At 44.7% G+C, this 23,639-nt stretch overlaps 1 protein-coding gene across 1 annotated transcript; it reads right to left on the bottom strand.

Annotated features, from left to right (window-relative positions):
* Positions 1–141: 141 nt before the first annotated feature.
* Positions 142–8,622, bottom strand: ETFBKMT (electron transfer flavoprotein subunit beta lysine methyltransferase). The gene is made up of 4 exons (XM_067289859.1): positions 8,325–8,622; positions 4,951–5,396; positions 1,819–1,949; positions 142–1,087 (listed from the first exon to the last, which is right to left on the bottom strand). Exons 2-4 carry the CDS (start codon positions 5,268–5,270, stop codon positions 723–725), a joined length of 816 nt encoding a protein of 271 aa, XP_067145960.1. The 5' UTR covers positions 5,271–5,396; positions 8,325–8,622; the 3' UTR covers positions 142–722.
* Between the last annotated feature and the right edge of the window lie 15,017 nt (positions 8,623–23,639).

Below are 23,639 nucleotides of genomic sequence, written 5' to 3'. Positions count from 1 at the left end.
TTGAATGTCCTTTCTAAATGCTAAAGTTACCCTGAAGCTATTACTACTTAGTCATTCCAGTTGTTAGTAACTTTTACTTTGGCCAGAGTCAAGAAGCATGTTTTAGAATTATGCATGGCTCCTAAATGATCGCTCTGGGGCTTAAAGGAAGAGTTGACTTTATTTTAGAGGGGAAGGAGGTGACCCAAATTAGTTACATTCAGAAGAGATATCCAGGTAAAGAAAGAGCAAGGCACTTTGATTTAAGTATAATATGAGCGAATAATCTAGCAGAGAGAGTTTTATGAAGGACAGCAATAATTTTCTCTGGAAATAAACTGCAGAAGTCTGAGAAGGGAGTGTAATTATCTTTCAGCCACCATCCTCCTCTGTCCCCACAGCTGTATAATGGAAGTCTAAAATATTTCACAATACCATCAAAGAGTGAGACTAATACATTAACATACATGAAAGACATCAAGCATGCAAACTCTTGAGCATAATTTATCTTTGGATTGGCACTTCAGTGCAGGCCCATTCGAATAAAGTTTGCCTGTAATTCTTACCTCAAATGGAGCCAAAGCCTTGACAAGTGTAACTGAAATCAGTACAGGAGAGGATCTACAGAGGATCTACTAATTTACAGTGCATCAACAGATCTGTGCCATGTTTAAGTCCCATTTTCATTTTATACACTTAAAAAAAGCCAACCAAATGAGATCAAATTCATTATAAAGTCAGCTTTAACAGCCTTCTAAGCTATTTGAGGGCTGATAACTCCAGACGATACTTGATGTTAATCCATTGTTTTCTTGTCTAGTAGATTCAGGAAGTGAATATTCTACAACTTTGTGCAATTGACTGTGAATTCTGTGTCTTAAAAACTCATGCCTGCCAGGGTCACCAATCAGCACTTTAGTTTGCCGTATCCTGATGCATTTCCTCAGCCAGTGATGAAGACCATCAGCAAGTTGTTCATCATAAAACATGTCCCCTAGAACAATGAGGTCCCAGTTGCCCACCTCTGAATTAATGATGTTCTTAATGGTGATGGGAAAGGGATTCAGATGGTTCAGTTCACAGTTTAAGATCATTGCCATTCCTGCAACTGAAGAAAAGTAAATGAAAGTTAAGTTTTAGGATTCTGCCTTTCAGCTTCATTACAAATTTCAAATACTTTGACACAACTTTCAATTTCATCTCTTATTTTTGTTTATCCTATCTAGTGGCTTCCACAGCTTTCATTATGCATCAAAATCTAGCATAAAATGGTGAAATTTTATCCTCATCACACCATGCATGGGGAAGAGCTATCCCATATTGGAAACCAATGGCACTCCTGGCTCAAACTGGAATATCCAACTACCTTATCTGTGGATACACTTCCTCCTTAATCAATGAGTAATTAAATTATAAATAAACAATGCATAAGTCATTTAAGGGAAAATAAAATCTGGGAAAAAAATAGCAAAATGTAGGCCCTAACATATGAACCTGCAGCAAAATGCTATGCTCAAGTCCTAGAGAGAAACCAATTTATCCACTTGCTCTTGGAACTCTCTTCCAAACCAGCTGTGATGATGTGTAAGAAACATTTGATAGACACTTTGCTGTTTATTCATTCTAAAGAGCTGCTCACGTGGAGATACACTTTGCGTAAGGAAGCCTGGTACAACCCGGCTTCTAATACTGGCAAAATCCATTAATCTTTTTAGCATTCTAAATTAGCATATTTGGAAACCAAATTTCTCCCAAATAGGTCAAATAAAAGTTAATGCTAAATGTGCTTTAAAAAATAATAAAGATCTTTGCAGAGATTAAAAAAAACCAAGGTCTTACTAGGGTCAATGTCGTTAGCAAGGACTTGGGATGCACCACTCATCACAGCAGCTATTGCTGTTGCTCCACATCCACTTCCAAGATCCAAAACTGATCGCCCTTTAACAACACATGGATTATCTAAAATGTACCTGAATTTAAAAGGAAAACTGTTAAAGCTATAAACAGGTTTATGCAGATTTCTTAGCTTTGTATTACACTGCATGAGTGTTCACATCATACATGTAATGAACCATGATATTCTAGAAGATACTATTATTCTACATAAGCTGCTGGCACATAGCTCCTTGTTTGCTCATATAAAAATCAAAAAAACTATCTTTCTCCCTTCCTCTTCCCCCACAAGAAAAAATCTAACCAAGTAAACAACGTTTGATTTCAGTCAGCTCATTCTCTGACAGGTGAGCTTATGTAATAAATGGACACAAACTGCAACATGACTAAGATGCTTGGTATCAAAACCAGGAAATGGAAAATTGTTGATATGGATTTGTAGAAATTGCAAGGAACCAACCTGAAGAAACATGAAGATGGATTTGCAGTAAATATTCCACCCTCAAAAGACAAGGCCTCCCCATGCCCTACAATACTGCTTATACAACTATTTGGAAGATGATTTTCTCCTGTTTCTTTTTCTGAGTCATGCACTTACATATGCAAATACTTCTAGTCTGCTTAATGTTGTTCCTGAGTAGCAACAAGAAAATGAGAATATAGCAATGGTGAGCAGAAAGAATATCTTGACTTAGTCACTGATACCCACCAAGAGGAATCAGCAAGCAAAGCCCCTAGGCTGGAAATGCAGAGGAAGAACTGACACAAGGCAAGCAGTAGTTATTAAATACTATGGGTCGTATTGCCATTATTGAGTGTTCAGAACTTAACCAAGGGCCTAGAAATTCAGTCTTTTGTAAGGGTGCAAAGCCTTAGGTGACATAAATTACTGTAAATTGCCGTTATGTCTGTTAAAATAGAAACATGAAAGGATTTTACATTTGTGTCATCTCCTAGCATGGAAGATGATGGCTGACTGTTGACACAGTCACAGGCTGCTGGTAAGCACACCTTTCACAGATGTTCTAATGTAGAGAACTGTAATAGAAACATTAAGATTGGTGTAAATGGTGAATGAATGTGAATGTCCAGGCACAGAAGCACCAGAAGGAATGGCAGAAGTAGGCCTAGTAAGAATGTCAGGTGTTGCTGGCACCTAGATCCCAGCACATCTATATACAGCTTCCCAGGAAACGCAGACTGAGAAAGAAAAGAAGATACCCTACCCTCAGACTAAAACAAAGGTGCAAGGCAATAAGAGATAATGGCAGGGAGGCAAAGACCAGGACTGAAGCTATAAAATACCCAGATTAGGAAACTAGGAGACATGATGAGGACTTGACATCCCATGCCTCTCATCCTCTGTGTCATCACAAGGAATCTTGACTGGACTGTGTGCATGGACACACAGAGCTTGATGCTTGTGAGTATGTGGCTATGAGATGAGTGAATGAGACATGTTTAGTTTTATTAAAAATCTTCTTCTCCTCTAAGGTCTGGCATTGGGCTTTACTACACTGTTATGTTGCAGCATTATTTGCTACTCTTAGGATGTACAGAGATGTTCTCTGATTCTGAGGGCACCTTGGAAGGGCATTTGTGCAGAGGCTTAGCAGCTCAGCTGTCTGGCAACACTCCTCCTGTGGGTTTTGGTCCTTTGAGGACAACCCCCAGTTTGCAAACAGGTTGGAGGGCAGAGATGGGACCTCCATGGAAAGTGCCCTGCTTCTTCTTTCCATAGGAAGGGGCTGTACTTGCATTTGCAATGACTTTCCTGCAGTAATGTGTTTAGAGAGAGATCTGACCTAATACTGTTAAGTGCCCTGTTTCCAGCTGAGTGGTTCCCAAGTTACCTCTAATGGCAACTTAGAACAGCTGGAACCTACTGTCTACCCTGGCACGGACAGAGTACATTATGCTGATGTTGGAGACTGGTGTCAGACATCCTGGGTTAACAAGGTGTTGTAGGTTACTCTGTGAGAAATAGTCTGAAATAGTAAACTTCTGATGCTGTGGAAATGCCAATTGTGAAATAAGCATAGCTACAGAAGCAGCATGTTTTCATGCGCCTTTTATTTTCTTTTTCTTTTTACTTTTCCAGGTTATGCAAGTAATTTCTGACATTCCCATCTTATCGAAACAAGTGCATAAATGGTAGTCAATCAATGAGTGTTGCTACCCAACTACCTGGGCATATGAATCATATGATAATAAAATGTATAGATTACCTTACCTAATTTAATTATATGATGTTTAAGAGCACTCTAATTCATCTAAATGGCAGGCTAATCAACTTGCAATTTGGAACTATAAGACTCTTTCCTGGTTGAAAAAGCTTTCCTGTTTCTGCTTTCTTGCAGAACAGTAGTTCAGATCTTCCCCTTTTATCTGTGTGGGGGTGACTGACAGTTTGTTCTTTTCTGTAACAATTAGGAATTTTATCTGCTGTTCAAAGTGAGAGGTCTGATTTTACAGGATAAAGGAACTCCAGCTAGTTCCTTGGAAGCAGGAATATCAAACACATTTTGACAGTAAGTGGCCAGAATCAAAATGCAGGTTCTTATGTGACTAGAAAACAAGGACGATTCTTTAAATACTCATTTACTGTAGGTCTGTGAGCACTGAAACAATAGGGCTGCTGAAATCCTAAATGAGGAGACTGATTCAGGCTAACCAGCACTACAAAGTGCATCAGCATAAGCCTACTTTTCTCAGCAGAACCAGACATACATCCACACACCTGTTTGTATCCTACAAAAAAAAAAAACCCTTGTGTTATCACAAAAATGGAAATTTTCCTTTTTGGATTGACAATGAATGATATAATTAAACAGCTTGCTTGGTTTTGATGGCAACTGCATGGCTTTCCCACAGATCCAAATTCAGCCCTGTTGTCAACACATGCAGCTCCATTGAAGACAACAGGTTTCAGCTGATTTAAGAGCTGTAAGTTACTCGACATATGGCAGATGCTGAAACTTCACTGCCAGCCAGCAGAGATTGCTGCTCTACTGTGTAAGTTCTGACATGCTTGCCAGCAGTGGACCATACTTATCAACTTTGGTCTGTGCTGCATACCTGGACAGGGCTTGACCTCCTGGCCAGTAAATTGCCCAGAATGGGTCCCCATAAGGCCACAGGTCAAGTTTTTTGTGCCAGAACCTGCAGCGAGGGGTGAGGAGGCGCAGTTGTATCTCTGGCGTGAGGTTCCCGCTGCTGGTGATCTCCGTGTTCTCCTCCAGAAATGCTCTCATCTCAGGGTCCACAGACTTGCCAGCACTCCAGTGGCAGCAGCGTTTCCAACCCAGAGAAGGGCTTCCCTTCCTGCTCCTCCAAGCTTTGGCAAAGGCATTCTGCCTGCCCAAGAAGAGGAACAGTTTCCAGTCATGAAAAGCCATGTCTCCACCAAGGATAACTGCTCCCGAGAACAGCTTGTAGCACAGATTATCTGAGGCAGGTGATGAGGGAGAAAGCTTGAAGCAAACTCACAGGATGTTGTTTTTCATAGTAATGGGTGACAACTCCTGAAAGGAGAACAAGGTTATGGAAGTGACATTTCAGTGACTTCAAGGCTATGCACCACCAGGGCTTTAGGAAGAGGAGGTTGACATGCCCTTGTACAATCATGAAAGGGTGCTTTGCCCCTGCAGTAGGGAGCCTTTGGACACATCCAGTGAGAAACAACTGCTGAGTGGGAGAGCTGACAGAGCTAAAAATTAAACATGCAGCTTTTAACATTTCCCTCCCTCTGCCTTGCAGATATACATAGAGCAGGCTACTCCCATATAAGGTTTTTCCATCAAATCCTTAGCTTTTACAGTAGGGCTCTGGTATTGCAGGAACTATGGACACAGCAAAGGTTGTCAGGAGATTTTGGGGGAGGAATACTTACAGGTTTTATAATAGTGATGAGTCTTTTATATTTTAAAGCATCTTTTTATATTGAAGGTTAGCAAACAGTTAAAGGATTTCCTCAAACGACTTTCCTTTCTCCTTCAAATTTGTCAGGGTGCCTGCTCCAAAATGACAAAACCTGGTCTAAATTGGAATACTCTAATTTGTTGCATTTCAGTCTATACTTTAAAGGATCAGATAGTCTTACAGTATAGTAGTCTCATGTGGATGCTCTCCTGTAGAAGAAAGTAGGCCTCCATCTACTGCTCCCTCTCAGATAGTTTCTCAAGTTCCCAGAGGTAAACATGCCCCAAGCTGTCTAAAGCAACAGAAAGTGAATCCAACACATTCCAGAAAACTGAGTCTTTAGAAGTTGAGGCATTAAGACTGGATGAGTTCAGACTCAAAGGCCTTCTGATGCCACTCAAGGCCAGTTTTAAAGTCACAAGTGGTAAAGAAAAGAGAATGGGAAGCTGATGTGCCAGAGTTTAGACTCACTTATGAAAAAAACAACAGACAGCCACTACACTCAGATGAGAGACAAACGAAGAAGAGCAAGCTTTACCATGCTCTTCTCATCCACCATCTCCTGAAGTCTCTGGGTCTTTCTTATACTAAACCTGATAGCATCTTTACCCAGGGGTGGCCAGGAAAGAGAAAAACCAACTTTCTGCATCCCTGCTCAGATCTCCTTTATCCATTCCTTCCTCTTTCATTGTCTTTTCTTTCTTCTCTTGCTCTCCAATTTCTTTTCAGTAATTTGGATTTAAGGGCTTCAAGGCACAGCTCTTGAACCTCACCCAGAGCTGATGACTAGGGAAGCAATTAAAATCTGTGCTTTAAATAGTACTCTGGCATAAGTTTTCCAGGTTTTGGGACATTCAACAAGACAGGGGGAAGGACCTTTGTTTCCACAATAGCAAGACTACAAGAAAAAACAGACATGAGACAAACTGTACTCTCTTGGCTATTGTTTCCTCTATTCTGCAGAGGTTTTCAAGAAAAAGCAGAATGATGCATAAAGAAAACCAGCTTTAGCCCATTCCAGCCAATTTTTTCACAATGCAAGAGCTGTGACAAGTTTCACCATCTCGAATAGTATAGATTGTCCTTACAAAAACTACACAGATAAAAGGATGACAGCAAAAAATATTATTAAAATAAAGCCTTCTTTAACACTTCATAATTGATATGATTTGATTTTTTATTTTCTTTATCCATATCATTATTAAAAGTTAATGTGACTTTAGTGGCATTTTTGCATGTGCTGGCTTCTGCTTCAGGTGCCGATTTTAATTGATTGCTTACTAGAATGGTAAGTTGTGAATTAAACTCCTGCGATGCTTTGCTATTTAGGCCAACAGTCCAGCCAAACCTCTGTGAACTTCCACTTACTTGACTGTTTGATTAAATCATTAGCTAAAGGCTTTGTGTTTTTATTAAAAATATGTGACTGAATATTTTGCATTTTGCCACATTTGAGAAGGCCATACAGCAGAGTCCCTGTAATTGATGAATGCAATTAATGAACGCCTCCCTTCCTGAAAGCAGAACTACATAATCTGCTTAAGGAAAATGTGAAGTTAACTGCCGTCAGGGGTATAAATCTTGTCAGGTAATGCCGTATTCTGTCCTGTCCCCCCCCCCCCCCCGAATTGCTGCAAATCAGCAGGGGTAAAATTTTGGTAGCATGTATTTTGTGTTGCCTGTCACGATAGTCTTTCATAGCCTTAAATCAGCAAAACTGATGAGTTGGCTGATTAACAGACTGATATGTTGGGTTTCTGCCTTTAAATTCGTCTTCTGCAGAGAACGTACCAGCCTAGAGCTCTGTACCGAAAAACTGAATTTAACCACTTAGCGCAGAAAGGTGTCAGGGTAGATGTTGTTACATTTGACATCCTTGGCCTCCCCATTTTATTGGAATTGAAATCCAGGGGAAAAGAGAACATTTTTCTTGGAGAACCAGAAAAAAAAAGAAAAAAGAAAAGAAAAGAAAAAAGAAAAGAAAAGAAAAAAGAAAAGAAAAGAAAAAAGAAAAGAAAAGAAAAAAGAAAAGAAAAGAAAAAAGAAAAGAAAAGAAAAAAGAAAAGAAAAGAAAAAGCAATTCGTGGGGCAACTTAAGCTTTTGGAAAGAGCAGCAGGGGCCTTTCTTTCACGCTGTGATGCCGGGGTACGACACCAAGGCCCGAGCAGGGCCCGAGGCTGCCAGCTGAAGGGAGGGTGCAAATCAGACCCTTCGACACACTTTCGGGGCCTTAAGTAACCTGCTCGCGCCCAGGGGATGAACCACCGGAAAAATTACCCTTTTCATTCAAAAATTCCCAGCTTTTTCTCTCCAGGATGGCATCCCCGCCCTTCCCCCCTCCCCGGGGAAGGCCGGCGCCGGCCCCGGGAGGCCGCGGCGAGCCCCAACGGCCCGCCGCGAGACCTGGCCCCTCATGGCGGCGCCGGCCCCAACGGCCGCAACGGCCCACCTAGCCGCCATGGCCGCCCGCGCCGCACCGCCCCCCGCCGGGGCGGGACCGCGGCTGGGGCCGGGGCCGGCCCACACCTACCTGCTCCCGGCCGCCGCCGCGTCGCCGCCCCCCGGTGTGCGCAGGCCGCGCCGAGCAGAGCCGAGCCGAGCCAGGCCGGGCCGGGCTGAGCCGGGCTCTCCTGCCTCCTCCTTCCCTTAAAGCGGCAGCGCCCGGGCGGCTTCGCCTCCGCAGGCTTCTCTGGTGCTCGGGGTCGTTTTCTTAGCGAAAAGCCGGTGCGCCCCGTTCCTGCCTCTCCCGGTTGAATTCGGCCGTGTCCGGGTGCCGCGCCGGCCCGGGCCCCGCGGCAGATACGGAAAACGGAAGGCAGATCTTTCTCTCTTCCTTCCCGCATCAGATCAGGACCACCACCAAATGGGCTGAGCGCGGCCCGAGCAAGGTTTCCCGGGCTTTTCGTAACAGCGACGGCCTGGGAAGGTGCTGACCACTGAAAGACCCACCAGACAGTGCCAGTGCCGGGTCTGTCTGTCAAGCGGGCCAAACCTCTATTTCCCTTCCCGTTTGTTTCTGTTGCTCTAAACAGCCCTTCATTTCTCTCCTCCCCAATCTCTCTCTTCAATATGGACATTTCGGGGGGGAGGCTTTCCCTTAAAACGCTATGTTGTTGTTAGTCACTCATACAGCTCTACTGTAGCTAAGCGCCTGCTAACTTACAGGTTGTGTTTTTTTTTCTCCAGCATTTCTCTGAGGCAGGAAAGTGCGTTTTCATCGTTGTGGAAATGGGGACAGGAGCCAGGCGGTGACCGAGAGACTTGCCCATGGCCAGACAAGGAACCGAACCTCGCTGTGTCTCCCTGCCTTGCCCAGCCACCGTCCCTGCTGCCGCAGGAGGATGGATGGGGACGCAGGGATGTGGGCTCCCCTCCCTTTCTCCTGGATCCAAGTGCAGGGCCAAGCCCCTGCTGGCAGTGCAGCCTGGCCAGACCAGGGGCCAAAGGTGATTTCTGGTTTCCCTGCTGGGTGTTTCTGTGCTGCAGTCCCATGGGTTCCCCTGAGCACCCTTCCCTGTGGCGACTGACTTTGCTGTGTTGATTAGCTGGTCCTGCAGGGGGATTGGAGAGACCCCCGAGGCTCTCTGGTGGCACCCACTGGGTCTCTGCCCTCTCTCCCAGCCCCATCTGCTGGGATTTAGGGAATAGAAATAGTTTCTGACAACACAAGCAACAAATTTGGTTTTCTGTAGCTTCCCTCTGGCACTAAGTATCCCAGCTTTCACACACTGGCTTTTGAAAAGGCCCTTGTGCACTGCCTGAGGTGATGAGTATAAATTCTGCACCTCTTCGGGTGCCAGTATTTTAAAAATAAATCTGATGATTACACAGCCTAAGCCTGGATCTGCCCAAATCGCTTAGGCTATGAGGCCATCTAGTGATCTTCTGGCTTAGTACAATTAAAATGCACTCTCCAGCATGTGAAAGCTGCTTACAAAGCAGGACCTTTCATTTAAACGTGGATGATCCCACGTATCCTGAGAGAAGATGGCCCCTCCATACTGGGCTGCAGAGAGGTCTGGATGGAGGCAGAGCACCAGAGGAGGCGAGCACCAGCCAGAAGCTGGTGTTCCCTCACCACATGAAGGGGCATGAGGTCCACTGACATGTTAAGCTATAGGGATGCTTACATGTCTTTTACACTTGCCTTTTCTATACCTGTAGAGCAAAGCAGAATATACCTTCAGTCTTTTTAGAATTGATCCCAAAAGTGGATATCAAAGTGTGGACCATTGTGGGTTGGGCTCAGGAAGGACACTACTTCTTGGAGCCCTTAGAGAAAACCATGGAGTTTCAAAACTCTTGAGTCTTTCAGCAGCTCTAGCTGGTTCTCTCCAAGCAAGGAAACACTGAAAGCACTCATGATACCAAAAACTGCACATAAAATGCACAGTTCAGGACTGAAGTTTTTGTGCTTTTTAGATACCCACATCTATGCTAGGAATAAAGAAAACATTAAGGTGACAGAAGAACCATTACCAACATCAGCTCAGGATGCCAGGCCGATGTAAGATGTGCTACTGGCTTTAGGAATACTGACAGGTGATGATACAGCTCGATCACACACATTTTATTTTATGCCTGAAAAGAGACCTGCAGAATAATACTGATGCTATTTGAGGATTCTCAGAGAAATTTGAAATGAAAGTTTTTTTCACTTTGATCTTCAGTTTCTTTGATTTGGCATTTGAACAAGTAACTTCTCAGGTCTAGTTTTTGTGAACTCCTGATATATGGTGTTATTCAGTAGCTATTTGAACCTCAGTGAAGTCACTACCATCTAACACAGACCAACACCACACTGAGGCAGTTAAAAAAAATCTTCCCTAGCTCATTCCAGCCCAGGGACTGCTTCGCTGAAAAAGGAGGAGTGAAGTGCTTGTTTTCCAGTAATATTGGCTGAGGTGTTAAAAACAGAGATTCACTCTTTCTGATTTAACTACAAATGGTTAATTAGTATTTTACGGACTCCTAGTATGACATAAAAAAGTTATGATACCAATGATAACTGTCAACTCTCACACAAAAGTCCAGGTAAATCACTTAGACTTTCAGGTTATGCTTTGTGATTATTATTTCAGGAAAGGTTTCAAAGCTAGTCCCCTGTGAGAAAAATGTTTCATTTGCACAGGCTTTTGCTTTAACTTGTATGGTAACATCTTGAGAGTCTCTGCTGATCAAATGTATGATGTAATTGGCAGCCAACTACACTCAGATAACATGGATTTTGTCTATCATGGAGGAGTGCTAAACTTTCAAAATGCAACTGTAGAGTAGCACACAGGGGACTCGTGTGTCCAGGGTAATTACTAGATTACTGACTGATGATCCAACTGTCCAGGTCTCTGGGGAAATCTAGTTTGAGCTAATTAACAACAAAGAAATGGAACTGCACAAGGAAAGAAGAAAAAAAAAAGGAAAGGAAAAACAGAGAGAGAAGCTACCTTTGCATTAATTAGCCAATGACTTATAATTCATAGTAGACACAAAGGTTAAACAGAAAGGAAGAAAGGCCTGCAGTTCAACTGACAGATGACAATGCCAGTTCATTCCTTCTAGCTTTTAAAACTGAAGCTCCAGTCCCCTTTTCCAGATTTCTTTTTGCAAGGCCAACTGCCACAGCTTGTTGCATCAAAAGCACCTCAGTTGAAAGTCACTAAAGGGAAGAGGGATGCATCCGGAGTGGTGTTGATTGGTAAAAAGGATCCCAACAACTCAGTATTGACAGTCAGTGGTTTTGCACATCAGGATCAATTTGTGGCTAGCCAGAGGCTGCAGAAGCAAGACATTATCAAAATGTAACTGGCACATTAGCTGGTAGCTAAGGCAAAATTGAAGATGAGTGCTCTGGCCAGGTAAAAGAGAGAAAATTCAATTATTCTGTTGTGCCTTCAGCTACAAAATCCACACCTACACATTTCAGAATCACTGTACATCTTTTACATTTGAGGAATAAATATCCTGACAAAACAAATCACACATTACATACAGTATGCCCTGAAAGCATTAAGTGTGTTTTGCATAGGTTTACTTTTCCCTGCTGCTTGGCCAGCTGCATCAGGTTAGGGGCAAGAATGAGCAACAGCCAGCAGAGATGAAGGTGCTGGGTATGCTCCAGCGGCAGGTGGGAGCAGGGGAACTGCAAGGTGCTGCTCACCGCTAGGTGACGTGAGCAGAAGCCACATTAATCTGACCCTTGTTCCAATGTAGCCTCAGTCCTCCTGAGGTGAACAGTTCCCACAAGGGTCCCAGGGGTGAGGCCAAGGAAGTGAAGGCTCTCATCTCTGAAATCGTCCTGGACACATTTCGTCCTTGTCCACACGTGCAGCTAAACCACACTTGGCCTCAGCTGGCTGCTCATGTTCACACACAGGCAGATGTGGGGGCATTTGTGTTGCACAGACGAAGCCTTGGGAGACACAAAGACTCAGATGCTTCATGCTTCTCTTCATATTCACTTCTTTTCAGAGAAAATAGTTTCTTGCTGATACAGCCGTGTACTACTCCAGATTTGGTTAACTGCTCAAGCAAAGGTATTGTTATATTAAAACTAGAAGATACTTATTTTCAAGAGCATGTGAGCCCTGTTTTTGAACAGCTGAAGTCTCCTTGGAGTACTGGGTCTTTGACTCCCATATGTGTCTTAAAATAATGAAACTTGGACTCCTAAATTAAAGGTCCCACTACTATTTTGTGACAATCTGCTAGCATAAATTGAACCTCACTAGGAAGGGAAATTAGGCAGAAAACAGTCAGTCCAACCCAATGAACATATCTGTAGCTAATGAACATGTCCAGAGCTGTGTTGTATGAAAACAAGTGCTAAATATCTTCTGGTGGTTGTAGTTGTACAGCAAGAAGATTGCAGCACAGGCAGCAACTAATAGGAAGCAGTGACAACATTGGCACAGCCACGTCCAGGTGATACAGCTACCTGTATTGGTACACCAAAAGAGGTGCTGGAGGTGGATAGTTAGCAGTCGGTTTTGTTTGCAGCTCTCTTCACTCTTCCACAGACTAAGCTCTTCCTGTTGTACTTTTTATACCGTTGTGATGTTACTGTGGTCACATGTAAAAGCTTTCTGTATGCCAGGCTCCCCTGTGGAGGGTCAGGGATCTGGGGACACAGCAGCCTGTGGGAAGATGTTGTAGCGGCGAGGGGTTACAGATCAAGGTAGCTGGATCCCTGTGCAGGTTTTTTGGGTATCCCCAGGGCCTGGGCCAGCTCTGGAGCCAGCCCGAGGTGGGACAGAGCTGCTGAGGGAAGAAGGAGGGCCTGTAACTAGAGCTAAGCAATGGATATGTCTGGTGTTATATGCCTTTGGTCCACATCCCCTCCACGCATGATGTTCCAAGGATGACCTACAAATCTCATGACTTCAGTATATTTATTAGACCTTAGCTTCTCCCAGACCAGGCAGAAACATTGCCAAACAACTGAGCTAAACCAACATTTTGTCTGGAGCAGCAGAACATAACCCCAGCTCAGGGGCCCTAATCCAGTGCTTCCCAAGCATAACTCTTGCCAGGTAGGCTGTTTTCACTAGTGTGTTTAAACCCTATTGCTAATTCTTTCTCACTTCTCCAGACAGTACAATTGCTCCAGTTTGCTCCAGAAATAAAGCCTGAAGCTATAGCACATTTGGTTATGAGAGTTTAAGGATCGTGCTAAGAGCTGTTGGCACCAGGGATAAGGTGAGCAGATCAAGTTTCTGAGGAGCCACATTAGTTCACAACAGCAGATTGATTTTATAATTCACCAGTGCCAGAGAGCTATGTAGAATTTTTTAGTTTCTCTTAGGTGCTTAGAGCCTGGCCTAGTTAGACATTACCTGACCTCTTCTTTTGACCTTCCTCATGGTAGCCTGCCAAATGTTTGGATCCTCACAGGGGTCTTGGGACAGAGGAAAGGATGGGGATCTGAGTCAAATGCAAGACTAACAGGTGGTACTTATTCACTGGAGAGGTCCTAGGGGCAACTGTTTGTCTAGGACTTGGTACAACACACTTCCTCTTTGTGCTGGTGTTTGCTATTGCATCTCTGGAGAGTTACAGGATCCTTAGGAAACTTAGTTATGAGTCAGGGTCATGCTATGTCAGGACCTCTGCTCTTCACTGTTTTGCATTAGTATCCAGAGGATGTGGAAAACAAGTGATACAACTGCAAGGATGCCCAGAGGAATGGAAATAATAGTTCCCCTGCAACTCCAGGCAGCTCATTCACATGATGAATAGTATGGAGTTTAATTTCAGTGTAAACAAGCACAGAAGAGCTACTATTTATGCACATGAAGGCATGGGAAGGTCAAAAGAGGCTTGAGAAAGACTCAGTCTTTGGCCCTGCTATCAATTTTCAGCTCTATCCAACAAAATGTTAGTTCCACTGGCTATACCATCCTTATTTAGTCATGCAGGCATATCTTCCAAAAGGTATTTGGCACCCCTCTTCTTAGGACATAGGCCACTGTGTTATTGTATCAGCAGGTCTCACATACATACACAACCAGGTCTGTGAAGATTGCTCACAGAACAGGTTAAACTGACATTAACCCACATGTGATTTCTTTATGTGTTTCAGGCTTCTTCTGTGCATTGGCGATACACTGCAACTTCTTTCCCCTTGGCTGAGGACACGGTACAGATACACGAGTGGCTTGGTGGGAGCTGGCTTGGTCCCAGCAGAGCCTGTTATCTCAGCACTGTCAGCAGGGCTGAGCAATTTGCATGCAGAGCCAGTTGGATGTCCCCTTGTCACAGTCCCCAGAGTTCCTAATAATGAACACAGCATAAGAGACCCCCAGCTTTGCTCCATGAGGAGTCATCTCACATCTAGGAGTTTTTATCAGCTCAGGCATCAGGTTTCATGGAAGGGGCTGTGTCCAGATCTGAGCTGAGCATGGAAGCAGCATTGCTGTGATCATGTAGCACAGCTCCTGGACTCAGCTGCCTTGAGCTTGCTCTGTGGGGAACCAGGATAGGTGTGTCCACACCTGCAGGGAGCTTAATCCTCAGCCTGAATAAATGGCCCAAAGATAATGGAGCAGACAGGCTGTTATTTTCCAGACAGGAAACTAAATACTTCAGTGGGTGAGGTGTTGAGTTAGCACATCCCAGAGGTACATGCTGGGTGTCAGGGCCCTGAGGGCACTAACAGACCTTAACGGCCTTGACCAGCCTCACCTGGGGACTCCCCCACCCTGCCCAAACCCAGGAGCCCATTTCAGCCCAGTCTGGGGCCATTGGTCCCTGCCCCATGACACTGTAGTGGTGCTGGTCTCCAGCTCTGCCATGGACCATTCCCAACCCAACCCAACCTAACCCAAAGGTCTGGGCCTGCCCAGTCCAGCCCCGCCCCATCCCTGTGGTGATGCCCAGGACTGGGGCTGCCCAGCTCCCTTGTGGGTGGTGTGATGGGCTCTGGCTGTGAGGCTCAGCCCTGCCACCATGGGGAACCCCTGCCAGTACCAGTCCTTGGAAGCTGCTGGCCCATGCAATGCCCTGCAGGTGGTTAGAGCGCATGCCACTGATGCACTGTGTGAGCTCCTTCTTCATCCACCACCACTGCCCTTTGGTGGGAACTAGCAGCTGGATGGAGTCAGCTGGACTTGCTGAGAAAGACTTGGAGTGGGTGGACACAGCAACAGGGCTGGGCATCGAAGACTGAGCTGCTGCCCATTCGCCTTCATCCCTAGCAGGTAGGGCTGAGCACCAGCAAGCTCGTGGCTTTGGCTTCAGGTGGGAAGAAGCTTTACTGGAATTACCCAGTACTACCTGCGTTTAAGCCTGCATGGAGGCACTGAGGTTGAAGTTTGCCACATCAGACAGTGTGAAATGCTCTCACCCCCAAAGGATGTGTTTGTGAGGAACTGGCTTGGAATTGCTCAGCATGGATCCTGGCTTAAATAAGCTGTGGCTTCTCGTTTGCAAGGAAGCAAGTAACATGGTCCTCAAGTACAAGCCAACCACTTTGATCTCTATCCCTCTGTTAGATCTGACCTGGAGCTAATTTCCAATATTCCTAAACTAAAGCATGAATGCAGTAAGCCAATACAGAAAACCTACAATCTAGCTGTCATCAGTAGTAAGAATCCTAAGCAGCAAGTATGTCAGGGCAATTCTTTGGTTGATCTGGCATGAAGAATGAGTGGCAAAGAGATGTGGCTGAACAACAGCATATAAATGTTTAGGCTTCTGCTAAAAAAACACTGCCTGTAATAGGGAAACTGAAATAGGCCCTTTAATGCTTTGATTTGCAAGAATTGCTTTTAGATTCATAAATTAACATCACTGAAATGATCAGAGCCTTTTATATATATATATATATATGTATACACACACACACACGCACACGCACGCACGCATGGGCAAAGCAGCAGTCCTTGCTAAATGGTGAAAACAATTCATTGTGCATATCATTCCAGGAAATACTTTTCATCTGTCCTTGATCTCATGTTGTATATTGGCTATGGATTTGAAGGATTTGGATTTCTTTAGCATGCCCTTGGGCTTTCAAGTGTGCTAGGATGCATTGTAATGTAGATGTGGGGTGTCTGGCACTTCTTACTGAGTAGGGCTTCAAAGAGAAGCTGGGAAATTGAAATCGGGGAAGTTGAAATCAGACTCTAATTATGCTTGTACAGAGGCCAAAGGCATTTTGACAGAGAGCTTGCATGCTGTTCATGGGCAGATTTTGTCCAGAGTGCATGAAAACATAAGGCTGGTTCACGTTTCCACTGGTGTCAGCAGATGTGGGACTGGACTGGTTTTGGGGGACAGAGACAAAGGAAAACAATGTTTTTGGCTAGGCTTTGAACACAATGCTTTTACTCAGGTACATGTGGCAGCTTGAGTGCATCTTCTCCAAAAGCTTACCCTGTGCCAGTGATCAGCTAACCAGGAACACAGACCAGCGGCACAGCTACGGCTGAACTCCCTGCTATTGCAGATGATATTGCTATAGATATATATAATCCAAATAGCTGCACAGAAGCTACTCCTCCTGGCTTTCCCCTTGCCTCAGTATGTACCGATAAAGCTCTAGTGGGTTTTTTTTGGTTTTGTTTGTTTATTTGTTTTTGTTTTGTTTTAAAAAGTGGGGACAGGGCCCTTTTCTCAGGCTTTATGTAGGCAGAAATTCACGTGGGTGCGTTATTTTGCAAGACTCCTTTACCTCCTTAGGTCTTTCCCAAGCAAACAGACTCTAAGGTAACTGGGGTCCTAGTGCCTTGAAACCAGAAGAATAAGATTTTAGAGGTGGGGAAACAAACACCTTCAGCAGAATGCACACCCTTAGATCAAAACTTGCAGTCAACTTCAAAATGAAGAATAGCCAGAGGTTTACTGTCCAGATCAAAATACTTGCCACATCTCAGGCCTGATGTGAAAGGTGTCTGTCAGCACACTAACGTGTTGGGGCACGTGGGCTGGGAGGACTCAGCGCTGGGACTGCCGCATGTGTAGAGGTGCATCTGCCTCGCGGTGCAACTCTGGCAGGGCCAGCTTTGGGAACAATAGTGCTTTGTTCCTGACAGATGTTTGGGGAAGCGGAGACGCAGCATTTGCTTTATTTTCCTAGGAGCGGTTGAAGAACAGGGAGTGTGCTGACCTGGTTTCCAGGAGGCTGATGCTTCTGAAAGCTGAGCTACAAGTGACTTGGCCAAGGTCATACAGCAAGTGAGTGATGCTGTCAGAGATGGATGGAAATCTCTGTATGGGTGGTTTTGCTTGATGCTCACAGCACAATGCCCCCATTAGTATGTGACATACTAGTGATTTATCCAAGCAGCTGATTAGGTTTTATCTCGGTAGCAACTGGAACAGGCTGCACACCTTCTACAACCGAGCAGAAGGTGTACCTTGCTCTGAGCAGAGTATGGTCTTTGACCTCCACGTCTTGGCAGTGAATCAGATCACATGGCTGCATGTGATCCTATTCCTGACCTTAGAGGGGGGAAAGGGAAAGCCCACATAAATGGTTGCTTGGCAGGAGAAGGTGTGTCTTAGAAGCTCATATAAAATCAAAGACAGAAGTGGAGTGAAATGAGATGGGGATTTTCACCCTTCTGTGTCTCTGAACGTGTGCAAGGGAAAGGACAGGGTGGCTGCAGGACAGCCATTGGGAAACTGGGCACGGCAATTGCTGGGCTCACCTGGAAGTTGTTTCTGAGGTGGTGTTTGAAGTCCACGTGCCCTGCCTGCCTGGGATATTTTTGCCCCTGCTCCTTTGGGATGTGAACCCCTGGGGGTGCCACTCAGGGCTGGGGAGAGGGGTGAAAGGTGGGTGCTCAGGAGAGGAGGTGCCCCTTCAGCAGAGGGCCCAGTCGTGTGCTCTAAAGCCTGGCTTTCAGTACAGAGACCGCATGAAGGAAAACAGGCAACCAGTTTCCATCCTTGCCTACATTGTAGGGTCACTCAGCTATTAGTCTAGAGCCTGGTGGCTGTGGGAAAGCCCACAAAAGACTGTTTGCTGCTGTGGTTCATGCGTGTCTGAGAAGAACAGCAGTGTCTCAGTCCTCATCCAAAAGCTGAAACATCCATCCTGTGTGCCACAATCGCAATACAGACCCTGAGAGCCAAAATACCCTAACATTTCACCCCTTCCGAGGGGGTGGTCCTGCTCCCAGCCATGTGCTCACTGTCTTTCCTTGCATCCACACTAGACCCTGCAGTGAGCCAGTTCAGCTCGCTAAACTAGCAGGAACTGTTCATTTGGGGGCAGAGGAAGGGCCATCAGTTTTCTGAAGGTGAACTGGGGCCATTCACCGAGGAGGCAGACCAGGCTGCAGTTTTGCTGTGAAGGGAGCAGCAGGAATGCAGGGCTGGTAGTGGAAGGCAATGGGAAAGAAGGTGCTGTTAGATCACTGCAATTGCATTGTGAAACCTCTCCCCAAAGATCCTCTTTGAGAGCAGATAAGAGTGGAGTGTGTCTATATGTGTCTGCAATGTAATTGCATGCCTATGATGGATGTACATAAAATTAATAAAATCCAATGAGCTATAATAGAGAAATAGAGATTTTATATCTAAATTTTAGAGCACAGGAGCTTCAGAGATCCTATGACAGAGATGCAGGAAAGTAGTCATCTTTTACTTTATTATCTATAATGCTGCTCTATGAATAATTATTGCACAATGTGACAGAGGAAAGCCATGTGCTTTTATTCAAGCTTAATCTTTATAGATATGAGACCAGTATAGAAGAAGAGCTACTTGCTTTAATAGTATTATAATTTGATTTAATATTAAAATATGTGTCTGCAGTATCTGCTTTCTAAGTAACAATGAATTGTGCTGGAGGAAATGTTCTTTGCTTTATGTCTTATGGCTAGTGATCTGGTTTGTTTGGTTTTAAACCCTAAGGCAGCCAATACCTTTCCAACACTTTAAGTAGCTTTCTTGCATAAGCAGCTGCTCAGAGAATAAAAAGTGCTTTCTTCATGAACCTTGCTAGAAACTCTTGTGCTGTTGTTGTTTCTTTCCCCCTTCTGCTTCATGCTTTTCTCTGCACAGAATGACTTAAAGACTTTCAGTCTTAAAGTCCATCCTTATAAGCTGCCTGTTGCTTTCAGCTAACTATTCACACTTAGCTTCTTCTGAAGTAGCTCACAGCACTTTGAACTGCTCAGCTGAAAGTAAGCCAAAAGTAGAAAATTGTTATCCTGAGTGTTATGCACATTCACTTGTCATCTTACTTGTTTTGCCTCTGTTCCACCCTGCAGGATCTCATGACTACATAGATATCAGAGCAAAATAAGAGAGACTTTCAATGGAAAATCAATGTGGCTTGGCAGCTGGTAAAAGTTCTACAGGAAAGTGTAGAGCTGTGTTAAGGACTTGAGTAGTCCATCACCAGCAGCACAATTTCCAATTCATTGAAGAACTCTGAAGAAAATAAAATGTGAAGCAGCAGAGTCACGGCAAGGAGAAGCGATGTAACCTTTAAACAGCAGGATTTTTCCACCTCTCTGAAACATCAGGCATTGGCTCCTTGCAGAAGTAGGACAAAGAGCTTGACATACCTGTAGTCTGATCTTTTATGGCAGATCCTAAGGGCAGGGGGGACTGACACGCTTGCTAGCATTTGACCCAGTTTAACAGATTTTGAAAAACAAAGACTTGCTGTGAGATTAAGCAGAGGGAAAGCTGAAACAACTTAATACCGCAGAAAAATATTCACTATAACTGAAGACGCAACTACCCAGGGAAGAAGAAACCCACCAAGCCAAAAAATCTTCCTCTGCTGTGTCACACAGATGAAAATCCAGCTGGTGATAGGACAAAACTATTGCCACAGGAGAGTAGATTAAAGTGGAAAGGTCCCATGGCAGATCTGGTGTACAGTATAAAGTTGGGGTTTTTTGTGCTTGTCCCACTCTGCTGTTCTCAATCCTGCCATATCCCTGTTCCTAGGAGGGTTCCTAGCAGGAAGAAGTGTCAGAACAGTGGGAGCTTCCTACTGCTTTGAACCCTGCTGTCCAGGGGACAAACCTAGTAACTCTATTACTACTGTTAATATGCTTTGAATGGGGGACATCCATCACCTCTTGTGGAGCTTTGTTGCACTTTTGTGGTGAAAGGAAAAAATACTCACAATCTCGCTCTGATGCTACCTCTGATCATACCAGATGTGCCTCACAGCACAATCCTACCACTCACTGCTTCCTTCCAGGCCAAAGAAATGCTTTTCCATGGTATTTGGCTGGCCAGGAAATATGTGCAGCAGCTTATGCTGCTTTGGGGCCTCATCTTCATTATCTTCTCACTCTGCAAGAAATTCCACATCCCCTTCATGGACCCACCTGTGGCTGCTGTGAAATTTCAACAGTAGGTAGAGCAGAACCATTCGGTCTGCCTCTGGAGCCGGGCAGCTCCTTTACAGATGGGGGCACCTCTGCAGGGTGTGTGTAGATCATGAAAAAGAAGACAAAAATGCCTAGATCCTGGAAAAGACAAGTAGCATAAAAAAATCTGTGGTATGGAGAAAAAGGAAGTGTGGATGTTGAGGGAACACCTCAGTGCTGGCATGGTATATGTGGAGATGCTGTTCTTTGCTCGACTTGATGTGGAAAGAATCCAAGGTATGAACAAGAGGACTGGGTGGGCTCTTGCCCTGGCAGCACAACGTGCTGCTGGGAGCTGTAAAGCAATAAAAGGCAGCTGGCACCACTCGTCTGGGCACGCTTGGTGCAGTCACAGGTAAAGGCAGTGGCTCCCTGTTGCTTTTCCCTGTGAGCAGTTGTTTATATCTGGATGGAGGAAGGAGATGGCTTGCAACACTCAGTTATGTTGTTATCCACTTATGGCATAACTATAAATGAAGAGGGAAAGAAGTCAAATGAAAAATTAGTTGTAAATGGAGTATCCAGTCTCCCTCCTGGAGTGGAGTAAGGTATTGCCGCTGGGCAAAAAGATAAGGTTCTTGTTGTGATTAAGATCCTGCAAATCAAGGTCTGAATTTTTTTATTACACTTGACATTGTCATCCAGTGAGCCAACTGTCAGCTTACTTTCATTGGTAAAATCTCCTAAAAGTTACCAATGCCTTGAGATAAGAGACAGGGAGTAGGGGCACAACTGAAAAACAGAAACTACCCAAGGGCAACATGCTGTGTCTAAAGCTAGGCCAGCTTGGAGGGAAAAGCTGAAACTTAGATGGAGAAAAATCCAGTCTCAGGGACAACGTAACTTAGCAGAGCCCACACACGCTTGGCACAAGCGAAGGGAGGAGTGGCTGATACACCAGAGGGCTGTGCTGCCATTCAGAGGGACCTCAACAGGCTGGAGAGATGGGCAGAGAGGAACCTCATGAAGTTCAACAAAGGCAAGTGCAGGGTCCTGCACCTAAGGAGGAATAACCCCATGCACCAGTACAGGCTGGGGGCTGATCTGCTGGAAAGCAGCTCTGCTGAGAAGGACCTGGGGGTCCTGGTGGACAAGAAGTTGGCCAGGAGCCAGCAGTGTGCCCTTGTGGTCAAGAAGGCCAATGGTATCCTGGGGTGCATCAGGAAGAGCATTGCCAGCAGGTTGAGGGAGGTGATCCAACCTCAACCTTTCTGTGATTCTATGAAGTCTGCTGGCACTGCAAAGGAGCTGGGTGGCCTTGCTGGGATGATGTTAGGCCCAAAGATCTATCTTATCAGAAGAAGAAATCACTACCCACATGAAACTCCTGGAGAAGTGTCTGTGGGAGCTGTGTGTACAAAAGCGGGGGTGATGGTTTAACTTTACAGGTGCTCCAGGAAGAAATGTGAGTTTATTAGATTTTTAAACCTGCAATTTCATGTGTTGTGCTTCAGGCTCATGTTTAATGCTATATTTATTACTGATCTTGTTGAGATTGAAATATCTGTGCATTAAACTGTTTATCCAAACAAACAAACAAAAAACCCACTGTCCTGCACAGAAGAAAGCTAGAACAAAGCAATAGAGAACCACACTCTATCCAAGAAAAAAGATCAGGACTGTTGTCTTAAATTTTGGGTTACTTTTAGAGGGTCCTATCTCAGGCATCCTTCAGGGAGACTGATGCAGCCTGTATTTTGGATTTCCAGCTTTCTGGAGACACCCAAGCAATCCTGCCTCCAATGGAGAAGCCTACAATAAGAGAATGAGATGGTGCTTCTCCACAGTAAGAGCAATTAGTTTTGAATGAGAGTCAGAGATTGACTTTACTCTAGTAATCTGACCTAGAGCTGAATGAACCCATAAATATAAGTTAATAAACAAACCAAACTAAATAAAGTAACCCATCTCTCAGTGCAAAGTCGAGAAAATAACCAGTCTCTCAGCAAACTCCTGCTTGGATTTAGCAAAGTTCAGCTTGTTATGCCGCAACCTGCAGAACTGGTGATCATGATAGAGGACTCGTGTTCTTTTTTCCTTGGTATTTGTACAGGGGAAATTGGTTCAGTTCTCATCTGCTTTCTGCAGAGCACTACAGAAAGCTGAGAAGTAAAATGATGTTTAGGAGGGCATATAGCTTGTTAATTCAAAGGGAAGAGGAGAGAGAGATGCAATTCTGGGCTGCCTACAAGTAGGAAGGAACAGTTCTTCCACATACCTCCCTATAATGAACAGCTGAAATACCAAGTCTTTGCAGGCACCTCATTATCTATGGGGGCTTCTTGAATAAGGACAAACACAAATCATAGCAGGCATAAGTGTGGCTCGCATTGCTAAGAGATAACTGAAAGAGGTCAAAATCCACAGTAAGCAAAGGATGAGACTGAAATTATTACATACTGCATGGACCAAGACTAGCAAGCAGATGAAAACAGAAGGCTGAAACTGCATATTAAATTCTGCAAACATCCTCTGTAAAATATGGAGATGGTAGAACCATCATCTAACAAAAGCAGGGGTCTGATCAGTTTGGCTAAGAAGTCTCAGGACTTCAAAATAATCACATCTGCCCCTTTAAAAGTAGGTGCCACTCCCAGGTAGATCTGCTAGTACTTTGGCTTCGAGTGATAATAATGGGGAGGGTTTATAGAAACGGGGATAAAAGAATACTGGCGCCTTCCCGGACATGGCAGAACGGTTATTCAGTGTTTAGGGAACTGTGAGTGAAGAAACATTTTAGATTTTGCTCTGAAGCAGAGTGCATGCAACAAAGAAATAGTTCCCCTTCTAGTTCTCCGTAGCGTAAATTACGTGGTAGGATTCAAATCAACCACGGGTCACCGGCGGAGTCAGTCCCCCGTCAGCCCCCTCCCCGCCCCCAACCGCTAGCAGGAGCCTCGCTGGGTTTTTTTGTTTCGACAGGCGCTGCAAGAGCAACGCGGTTTCTCCCTGCGCGATACCCGCAGAAAAGGCTAAATGTGGGCAGCGCGCTGATCCCCTTCGGC

Source organism: Apteryx mantelli, chromosome 1 (genome assembly GCF_036417845.1).
Source record: "Apteryx mantelli isolate bAptMan1 chromosome 1, bAptMan1.hap1, whole genome shotgun sequence".
In the NCBI taxonomy this organism is placed as follows: Eukaryota; Metazoa; Chordata; class Aves; order Apterygiformes; family Apterygidae; genus Apteryx; species Apteryx mantelli.
The sequence above is the reverse complement of the archived record's forward strand: the minus strand, read 5'-3'. Positions and strand labels throughout refer to the sequence as shown.